The sequence below is a fragment of the Ipomoea nil genome, unplaced genomic scaffold (assembly GCF_001879475.1).
Source record: "Ipomoea nil cultivar Tokyo-kokei standard unplaced genomic scaffold, Asagao_1.1 scaffold2781, whole genome shotgun sequence".
In the NCBI taxonomy this organism is placed as follows: domain Eukaryota; kingdom Viridiplantae; phylum Streptophyta; class Magnoliopsida; order Solanales; family Convolvulaceae; genus Ipomoea; species Ipomoea nil.
The window spans coordinates 689,808-701,234 of NW_017619209.1; the positions used below are offsets into that span (position 1 = coordinate 689,808).

Consider the following 11,427-nt stretch of genomic DNA (forward strand, 5'->3'; position numbering starts at 1 on the left):
GAATATTTAGATGGAAAGTCTTGAGTTCATAATTCCTAGCTGCATCAGATAATTGAATGCAAGAAGGGTTAACAGCTATTACTGGTCTTTGGATGTCTCGAAGACGTGGTTGAGCTGCTTGATTTTGAGGAGGTGGAACTATTGGTGGTACAGGGTCTCCTGTTGACCCACTCTATTGTTTTCAGCCATTTCAAGCCGCCTTCGTACCCTGTTTTTTCTGCAAGTACGCTCAATTTCAAGATCAACAGAAAATAATTCAACGTTCTTATGCCTTTTTGATCGCCTTAAGTTCATAAACAAACAAAATAAAAATTGAAAAACAAAAACTAAATAAAAATAAAAATAAAATAATAACGAACCTAACAACTAAAATACATTTGAAAACAAAAAACTTAAAGAAAACAGTTTAACAAAAGTGTTCCCCGGCAACGGCGCCAAAAACTTGAATGCTATAATCTGCAAGCGCACAGAGTCAATCACAGTATAAATTCCTGGAGTATTCCAGGGTCGATCCCACGAAGAACACTATTAACTGTTATCTCTAACAATCGAATTGTTGATAAGGAAAATCTCAAATAAATAGAATTAATGTGATTAAAAAGAATATTTATGAATTTAATGCAAAGAAAATTCCAATTGAGAGAAGACTAGGGATTTGGGTTCACCTATTAGATAATTAACTAACTCTCCTAGGTATTAATTCTTATGACTATAGTGATGATTGCTTCAAATATATCATATTACTCCGTCGAGCTACTAGGTTGTATCCAATTAACTGTGATCATCCGTCGATATCTCACCAACATTAATTAAACCCATTAAGCAACAATCAAATATCACCACAAATACCTAAAGCTATGTCTAGTTTAGGTCAATTGTGTTTATCTTTCGAGTTCTAGGTTCATAATTCACCTGTCAGTTCTTCTTATGAACCCTAATATTAGAATTATGCAATGGTCAGTCACACAATCCACAGTTAAAATACATAAAATAAATAAAATCAAGTTCAATTATTAAACTGAAATTGGAAGAATCAGCACATGAAAAATGGTCAATTAATCTAATCTAGGCTAATCCAAATCCCTAATTAAAGTTCTAGCCAATAATCATATTTGAATGTTTAAGAAATAGCATTCTGGAAATTTTAACAAGAAATAAAATAGAGAAGAAGAATAATTCAAGCCTAAGAAGATGATAGCTAAAGCTCCGCTGCCGACGTTGCCGCTGCTCTCTTCTTCCGTTCTGTTATGCTGTCTCGTCTCTGCCGTACGTATTGCCGAACAATAAAACTAAAGAAATTCCTTTTCTTTCTTTTTCCTTCTCTACTGCTGCGCCCTTCTTAAGTAAAAAACAAAAACAAATTAAATTAAAGTCAAGTAATTATAACCTAATGACGCACTTAATAAAACTTAACTATTAAAACACTTATTTAAAATTTGAAGATATAAAACTACCAAATAAATTTAGTCTTATAGTTAAAATAAAACTCTGATTTATATTAATAAAAATGTAACATTAGACTAATATTTATTAAAACCCATATAAACTAGTCTAAACTAGTAACATATAACTAAATATAATATTTATAATATAATTAACCCTAAAACTTAATTTATTTATGCAACACACTAACTAAAATTACTCTAAATAATGTCTAGAAATTAAGCTTATCAATACCCTAAGTACTTAAACACCTAGAGTTCAAGCCTAATGTCCTAAGTCCATTCCTAAAGATCTCAAACACTTAGAATTCAAGCCTAACGTCCTTAAAGTCATATCCTAAAGGCATTGTCCTAGGGTCGAACTTAGGCTCTGATACAAACTGTAACACCCCTAAATTTTTAAACTTTTAAAGCTTATGGAATAGTGGCAAATCTACTATTAATTCCCAAACAAAGCATAAACTAAACATGATAGTCGGGGTGTTATGCCACACCTGAGCTAGAGAACTCAGATACACAGGCTAAACTAATTAACAAAGCGTAATTAATATCCAAAAATAAATCAAGGCATGCTGGCCATCTCATCAAAGCTAGAACTATCTAAACTAAGTCCACGAATTCAACTAGCGCGCTCCGAAGCTACTCAACTGTTCCTGAAAAACATTCGGTGTAACAACCGTCAGCGAATAATGTTGGTAACCCACTCCAACGCGTTAAGTACAATATAGGTAGATATAAGAAACTCATTTTGAAACTGGAATACATATATACTTACGAGACTCTAGTTTAAATCCAAGATCAAGACTCAAGATACATTAACAGACTCGACATTATATAATAATCATAAAAACTAACATGCATCCTAAGAACGCGATACAAGACATAACGGGCAGATAAACATATAAATAACAATTAGAGGCAACGATGGCATTCAAGACAGTCAATTAGCAAGTAGTCATTAAAGCTCACAATTCATCCTCTAACCTTATACCAAGTTCCAACCTTGTAGCTCCCCTCCGTCCTTATATCAGTTCCAACCTATACCTCCAGGCCACGCTTATATCACCACCCCTTATTCCTCCGGGCAACTACATGCCCCCACCGACAAACCACCTATCAACCACCAACATATCAAGATGGTGCCGTAGTGCCATTCACCTGATCCGCTCCTCTAGTGCCAATATCAAGGGGTTAGCGCATATATCTCTAACATGACACCGCAGCACTTATAACCTGACCCATACTCAACGGCAAGCTAGTCGAAGGTGGGTTTGTGCCTTTGGCACAGTAACCGCTATGGCCTGTACCTTTAGTACAATGACCGGGCACAAGTGGTGCTAACTGCCAACAATTCATTTCCACCAATCACAATCTCATCATCATCATCATCATTCACACCGGCCATTGCGCAATGACCACGATACTCATTAGCATTCAATCAATCAACACATAATCAAATAACAATCAAGACACAACAACAACGACACGTATTACACATAAATTCCTAGAACGATACCCAAAAGACCAAACGAGACTCATACACGACAAACGGGGTACAACGGGACACAACGGGACACGAGGAAACAAAAAACGGAGGAAAACATCACGCCTTACACCAAGATTCCAGCGAGTGGGCGGCGTATGGAGGACCACTCGCCGGCCACCCGTCGGCGGCGGACATACCTTCCAGCGGGTGCCCGGCGGGCAGGCGGCTGCCCGCTGGAAAGAAGCTTGGGCAGCGGGTAGGGGGCGGGCACCCCTGCCCCCACCTACCCCCCACTGACTCACAGGCAACTTTTAGTCCCGGGATCTCTCGTGAAACCTGAAACCATGTCCAGACACATTTAAATACAAAACGACAACACCACGTACTCAATTAACGGGATTACACCAAGAATTATACCAAATACGTTTTAACACGACTCCTAAACACGCCAAGACTCCACATTAATCATATAACAGTTTAGGGACATCCGGAACCTCAAGAACATCAAGAAATCTATATGCAAAGTCCTAAATACAAATCCTAGGCTAGACTCAACACCCGATCATACATAATCCCACCCTGATATACCAATAGCATTATAATACAAAAATCACGTTTATAAACCCTAGGGCTCTAGACATAATCAAAATACGAGATCATTCTTATAATCAATCACAATATCAAAAACATCAAGATTATCAAATAAACACAATATAAACACTAGACAAGGCTCTATCAAGACTCAATCACAGAATTACACATACGATTATCAAAGGAGATATAGCAAGGAAAATAGATTTTGTCGAGACATGGGTTACCTCATTCGCTTAGCCATCCAAAACACCGTCAAAGGAACCTGTGAACCAAATCGAACTTTCACTAAATAACCGAGCTAATAGAATAATTAAACCCTAGAGGGTTTGAACCCTAGATTTCTCCCAACACTAAAAGTATCCTACCCAACAAAGCTAGCCATCTCTTTGATAACTATACGCATTATTAGCTAATCAACCCTAACCTATGATAATCAGTTATTTAATTATGAGCCCGCCATTATACATCATCATCCAAATCCAAAATGATACTATGCATGTATAACTAAATATGATGACAACAAGGTTCAAACCCTAGCATCTCAAGAAGCCAACCGCAAGCCTTGCCACAAGATCTAATCAACTCTTTAGTGATTTACAACCAATATTATTCCTAAATACGAGATTAACTTCGAAAGTAGTACTTACCTTCTAACACATCTTCTTCTCGCCATGCAACTGCTTCACGCCATTACCATCGTCAAGGCAGCCGGGAGAAGGAATTCACCGGAGGAGAAACCGCGACGCCCAGCCGAGACTACAACCGAGTTCCACCGTCAGTTTCACCGGGAAGGGGGAACGCCCGTCGCCGACGAACCTGCTTGCTCTGCCGATGCCGTCCGTAGTCTGCTGCTGCTGGAGTTCCCCCGTTGGCCGAGGGTAAGGGAAACGGAGGGAAGGGAGGGAGGCACGGCGAGAGGGTTCGTACGCCGACTATGCCGCAGCCGTCCATCTTCATGCTCGCCGTCGGGTGGTCGGGAATGGTTAGGGAGAGACGGAAGGGGTGAAGGGCGAAGGAACACAAAGTCAACTCATGACTGCTGAAGGCTATATACCATTCGATCGTTCCAGCTACTGTGAACGGGAATGGGAGAAGGAGAAAGGTGATACGGGAGGTTTGTTCTGCTGCGTTCTTGCCAAGGCCGATGGAAGGATGAGATGAAAGGTTCTGGTTCTTGAAGCTTACGTACATATATATATATATATATATATATAGATTAAGGATCAAATGAGGACTCATTCTTAGGTGAGGACGTGAGGACTAATCTTGTGCCTTCGTTATTTTTATTTCGATGGCCCGGATTTAATTTCCTAAGATGACATGGATTGATTTTTTTGTTAAAGATGGATAGTAGTGTCTTTTTTTTTTTTTTTTTTTTTTAATTTTTTTAAAGTGTGAACACATGTGTAATCCTTGCCTTAATTGGTTTCCTATTTTTTTTGAATCACCACCGTTGCGATTTGGAGCCACCATTTCTTCATCATTGATTGAGTGTTCGCCCACACAATGTAATCGGTATTTTTTTATTTTTTTCGCTCTTTCTTTTGAATATAATATTGCCTATATTTGGATGGTCGTGTATATGTACAAATGCCTGGATTGTACGATTGTGCATTCATGTGTGCTGGTTGTGCATCCTATTGTTGTAGTGTGCACCGTAGGCTGGTGAGTTGTGCATTACAGCATTAGTGCACATTGTTCACTGCATCGTAGGACATTGAGATGTGCACTGTAGGGTTTTTAGGTGGTGTTCAAATGCACAACTAAAGACTTATCGATGCTCAACACTCTGTATAGGAATGCACAATATTTTGTATAGTAATGCGCATATTCTAATAAGACTAATTTACCCATAAATTTATATTTTTTAAATATTTTAAAGGGATTTGTTTCCTTAATTCGTGTGATTTGTTCATTTTAATCTCAGTCATACTTTATTATGATTTAATGGTCTAGATTAATCCTCACGTCCTCACCTAAGGTTGGGTACTCACTTGATCCTCACCCTCTATATATATATATATATATATATATATATATATATATATATATATATATAGGGTTATAGGGTGCTTCTCTGGTGCACACCACTCTTAACGTGTGAACTTGTGAAATAACGTGGTGCATTGATCTTTTTGATCTGTTGGCTCATGATAGCAGTGCATCGCGCATGCTATGGACAGCACGTCAGGGTGGTTTGAGGGCACTCCCGTAAAAACACAACGCATTGCGTTTCAAATGGGGATCCCGCGTCTACCCCTGTGCGTGTGAGATTACCTGTTCGGCGTCAGTGATTGGTGGCGGAAACTCAGAGCGTGATTTCGATGTGCGACGCGGTGGCTCTAATGGCGAGCATGGTTACGACCACAAGTTTGGACGTCCGTTCGATGGGTAGTGAACGAAGTTCTCACAGCACGGATGGTTCCCCAGATGCGCATCCCAAATTTTGGAGGCCGGTTGTTGACAGTGCAATCACGCCGACTGTCGGTCGCCGGTTTGCGTCATTGGATCAAGGCATACAGTTCTATACAGACTACGCACGGGTGTGCGGTTTTGATGTTCGTCTGTACACCCTCAAACGGTACCGGGAGGGTGAAATCGTGATGCGGTACTTGGTATGCAGCCGGCAGGGAGTTAAGGGTGGTGGGGCTTGGAAGCTGACACAGCACCATGGTAGCAGTGGTGGAAAACCCAAGCAGCGTAGGAGGAGGATATCTAACTGGGTCTAGTGCCGAGCGAGGATTTGCTTTAAAATGGAGAGCCCCGGGGAGTTTGAGGTTGGTATCTTTGTAAATGAGCACAGTCACCCTATGTGCTCTGAGGCGTCAAAGACATTTATGCGAGTGAACCGAAAGCTGGATGTGGCACAGCAGTCCTTCGTAGCAAGCTGTGTTAAAGCGAACGTTGGATCGTCCAAGAGTTTCAACCTGTGCAGGGAGGTGACTGGGGCGTACGCAAGCATGGGCGCTACAGATACTGAGTTCCACAATTTTAAACGGGACTTATAGACATACGTGTCAGTCCATGACAGGGAGATGATTATCGAGAAATTCAGAACGAAGCGCGATGCATGTGAGAACTTTTTTTTTATCACTCCCTCGATGACGAGAACCATTTAGCACAGCTCGTTTGGGCTGACCTAATCGGTTGCAGCAACTTTTCTGTATTTGGGGACGTGATCTCATTTGATGCGACGTATGGTACAAACAGGTACGAGCACGAATGTTGTTGCTATCCAGTGAAGACTACTACCATTAAAGTTGCTGGTTTTATTTTCTAGAATTTACATTTGGTGACTAATTTAACAATTAAAGCTTTCAGGGTTTAATGCACTGCTGGAATAATTAGAATTAATAATTTATAAGTTGCCATGTAAATGTAGTAAAAGGTAGAAAATAAGAGGATGCAACCTTAACTTTTTGTACATACAAACTATGGGAGGGGGGTCTAGACTCTCAACAGTTTGCATATAGTTTTCTGATTCAGGCATCTTTAAATTAGAGGTTAAAAGAACTGCTTATTTTTTGTTCCAGCGATGATTCTATTATTGGAGTGCAAAACAGAAAGAGAAATTTGAGAAATTTGAACCTGTGCCTAAATTTAGGTTTGTTAAGTTGGCCCGATAGCTAGCTAGGAGCTTAACTAGGTGTATAAATTTATTTTATTCCCAATTTGATTACAGTTAGCTCTGACTATTAACCCTTATGTATTACCAAATTCAGTACTTTCAGTTCTCCTCATTTCTATGAAATAACATAAAATGAATTAATATTCATTGGCTCTTATTTCTGATTTTTAAAAATCCTGGTGCTCTCTGTTTACTGTAAAATTTTTAATGAGGCAGAATTGTTATAGGAGTATTTAAGTTACATTTTAAGGTCTTTGTATTTGCATGCATGTTTTAGCCAGTTTATACAGTATAGGTATTGGAAGCTTTTGAATCCCCGAGTCAAACAATGAATTATTAAACCTGACTGTTTTATATTAGTAGTCTAATCATTATAACATGTGTAATCAAATGCAATAATATTCATAGGCTCAGCATGTATTTTTTTTTCGAACAATATGATATGTGTTGGGTTCTATTCTAGGTTCCCTAATTGTGGGGTGATCAAACAGCATTTTCTATCTTCACGCATGTGTCTGAACACATGAAATAAGGGAGAGATGGGACCTGGACACTCAGGTTTACATTAGGGTGATTTATGGGATAGGAATTAGTGTTGGTTATGTGGTTGCATGTATTCCATACTGACTGTGCATTACGGGTAATTATAGTGCTTGACTCTTCCACCTCTTCCGACTACTGGTGATGTTCTTGCGTTATTATTTATCGCGTTATTAACTGTGTTTGGTGCTAAAATGGCTCATTATGACGCAAGTACAGTTTGGTGTTTGTGCCTTTCACTGGAGTTGACAATCATAAGCGGTGCGTTACTTTTGCTGTCGGTTTGCTTACTAAGGAAGATGTTGAATCGTATGAGTGGCTATTGAAGAGATTTAAGACTGCAATGGGGAAGAGCCCGACATGCGTTGTCACTGACCAAGACCCTGCTATGCAGATTGCTGTTGCACAAGTTTGGCCGGAGTCCCGTCACCGTTTTTGTATGTGGCACATCATGACAAAGGTTAGCGAAAAGGTTGGGCCTGATTTAGTGAAGGACCTGGACTTCCGTAACCGACTGAATGGCATTGTATGGAATGAAACTATCACCCCCACCGAGTTCGAGGTGCAATGGCATTTGTTAATGGGGGAGTACAACTTAACAGGCCATCGGTGGTTCACCAAATTGTATGCTGAGCGGGGGTTTTGGATTCCAGCATACTTTTCAGATACTCCAATGAGTGGGTTGCTCCGCACCATGTCCCGGTCTGAAGCAGAGAACGGCGTCTACGGAAGGTGCACCCGGTCGCACTTCAGTTTGGTCGAGTTTTATATGCAGTATGAGAGTGTTTTGGAATCCCAGCGTCATAAGCAATCTAAGTTGAACGCTCAGTGCGAGGGGTACTTGCCCGAGTTTCAAACCCCCTTAGCACTAGAGTGGCATTTGGCACAGGTGTTCACGTTAACAATCTTTTATGATCTACAAAAGGAAATTGCGGCTGCCTGTTTTTATTGCAGGGTGGTGGGTATTTGTGAGGCTGAGGGTGTTATCAGTTACAACATTACAGGGGAGTGCACCACCCAATACACTGTGAAATATATCCGGGGCGAGGGCAATGTGTCATGCAGTTGCAAGTTGTTTGAGAGGTTGGGCTTAGTTTGCCGGCATATGTTCATGGTGTTCAGGGATGCACAGATTGACAGCTTGCCGCCGGTGTACGCGATGACGCATTGGTGCAAGGGGGTCGTAGTTGGCGTATGTTGTGGGCGGTGTGACATTCCTACGTCCAGGTCTGTTCCTAGCCTACTATGGAGTGAGATGCACGCATGCGTTGGGGTTGCAGGCAACAATACAGCTCGCCAGTCGTGGATGTTGCAAGTTTTAAAAGACCTTAGAGCCGAATTTCTGAGCGACGGTATGAGCGTTGCCCCTCCAAAGGGTAACAGTGCAGCCATTGCGGCGTTATGCGGAGTCGAGCGTCCGATGTCCATAACCATCTTGGCACCCGTGCAAGCTAAAAACAAAGGGACCGGGAAACGTATTAAAAGCCAACGAGAGTTAGTGGTGGAAAGAAGTGCCAAGGCCGGGCGAAAGTGCGGGGTGTGCGGCGAGTACGCACACCATAATGCCCGTAGTTTCCCTCACAAGTGAGCGGCCCAGTTTCGCCCCCTCTTGACCGGTTTGTTTTGGGGTTTGGTTAATTCATTTATTTTATTTGCTGCCTTCCTGAAACCATTTTTCACTGTATCTTTCAGTTGCTCAACGTATTTGTGTTATGTGTCCAGATGTGCTGGTGGTGTTGCTGGTTGACGTGTCCCTCGCATGTGGTGCACCAGAATAGAATGCAACACGGACAAGTTTGCATGAGCAACTGTTGATTGAACTGTTTTCGCAACATCGTATGGGCAGTTGTGTTGTTTGGTTCGTGTTGTTTAAGGATCCAAGACGTTCTTCCCTAAAATTTGTTTCTGTTTTTTTTTTTTTTTTTTTTTTTTTGGCTTTCGGTTTTTTGTTATATTCCGTTTTGGACCACTTGTTCGTTGACTCCACGGGTTTCCAACAGTGCGTTAACAAGTCGGTGCACTAGTAAGGTAGCTGCTTGCATTTGTTTTATGAATAACATTTGCCATGTTAGTTCTGTCACTTGGTTGGTTGTTAATTTTGTGCAGCGTAAAGATCATAATTCGTTCAGTTATTTCCCACAAGCAGGTTGTTATCTTATCGCTGCAGTTAGGGGGGTCAATTTCGTTTTTTTGCCATGTAGTTATAAGTTCGGTTTTTGATTATTTATTTTTTTATTTATATATTACAATACCCGGTTTCACAAAACACCCGCAAAGTAGTAATATAAAGCTTATTTGCACTCAGTGTAATTATCCAACCACACTGTTTTATTATAATTAAAATTCCAAAAAAAAAAAAAACCCACTGTTGGATCTAATGCATTAGGGGTGGGATTGCATTAAGTATACGCGCATACATTACCAGTCTTGATGCTGATACCCAACAGAATGCACAGCTAACCAGTAATGTATAAAAATGAGAATCCTAATGCACTACTCACTAACACAAATAGTATAAAAAAAACACAAATACAAATAGAGGACCAGAACTTAAAAGTAGATGCAAAAAGTTTTGTTGAACCTACAGTGGTTTTCTCATAACGTAGGTTTTGTACTCTGTAGTGCCCTACGTTTGGTGTACTGTGCAGTTGATTATTTTCTTTTTGATGAATAACAGGTGTCACCCGACAGTACGTACGATGCACTACATGTAAAAGTTTTAATGATCCTAAGGGTGATATTGAACACTACTACCATTAAAGTTGCTGGTTTTATTTTCCAGAATTTACATTTGGTGACTAATTTAACAATTAAAGCTTTCAGGGTTTAGTGCATTGCTGGAATAATTAGAATGAATAATTTGTATTCTTAAGAGTTTGTAGATATTTTTTATTTAGATTATATGGTAATAGAATTCTTGAATTTGGAATCGAAACGAAATCGGAAGAATAAGTGCAAAGAATGTAGAACTAAATAAATAGGCTTTTTCATCTTTCTACATGAGTCTATATGATAATCACCCTTATTATTTCTCTTCATTTATTTGTATTTTGTTCTTGTCTTCTAATTGAATAATTCAACTAGATGTATAAAGAGATCTAGCCCATCTAAAAAAAAAAAAAAAAAAAAAAAAAAAAAAAAAAAAAACCCAGTTTATAAATTATAAATAAAAACCCCAATTTATAAATTATTGTTGTTCATGCCCCCCGCTTAGGCACCTGTTTGACTGGTGGTTGTGGCAATGATCTGTGCAACCCTGTCGCGATCGTAGTCCCCCACGCGTGTGACAATATTTCTCATGTGGACATTTACGCCACTAAGGAGGATGTTGTGCAGTAAACGCTTGCGAAGGTTGAGCATTAGAGCAGCCCCCGCTGCATGTAGCCCACAGTACCAGGTGGAGGATTTCTGCCCAACGTAGGATTCCATGTGCCTCATCGTATATATTGCTGACTCTACACCGGCGGTCGCCTCACCCCATGCCAACATCTTCCTTTTAGGCTACATTCCCCTCAGGTGTAGTGCACGCACCGGTTGTTTTTTGATGTCCAGATATCCTGCTAGGAGGTCCCTCTGTAGTGACCACCAACTTAAACTAGTAAGTGGATTAGAACTAATCGGTGGGACGCATGGTTTGCAATATGTGTTACTTACCAATTCATCAGGAATACGTCCATAGATTTGTATGCCATCATTGGTAGCGGGGGCGCTGTCAATAATGTCAAAGGTGCCATGTT

The 11,427-nt window shown here is 40.3% G+C and overlaps 1 protein-coding gene across 1 annotated transcript; it reads left to right on the forward strand.

The window, feature by feature from the left end:
• The first annotated feature begins 6,275 nt into the window (after window positions 1–6,275).
• On the forward strand, window positions 6,276–9,437 carry LOC109157445 (protein FAR1-RELATED SEQUENCE 5-like). The gene is made up of 3 exons (XM_019305353.1): window positions 6,276–6,472; window positions 7,910–9,274; window positions 9,413–9,437. The coding sequence occupies exons 1-3, from the start codon at window positions 6,276–6,278 to the stop codon at window positions 9,435–9,437; spliced, it is 1,587 nt and encodes a 528-aa protein (XP_019160898.1).
• The last annotated feature ends 1,990 nt before the right edge of the window (window positions 9,438–11,427 follow it).

Bases quoted from the DNA above. Each gene is read 5' to 3' on its own strand.
- LOC109157445 (XM_019305353.1), top strand. From the start codon at position 6,276: ATGGAGAGCCCCGGGGAGTTTGAGGTTGGTATCTTTGTAAATGAGCAC. The intron at 6,473-7,909 runs GTACGCAAGCAT...ACGCAAGTACAG, and splicing joins TGCAGGGAGGTGACTGGGGC to TTTGGTGTTTGTGCCTTTCA. The intron at 9,275-9,412 runs GTGAGCGGCCCA...TTATGTGTCCAG, and splicing joins GCCCGTAGTTTCCCTCACAA to ATGTGCTGGTGGTGTTGCTG.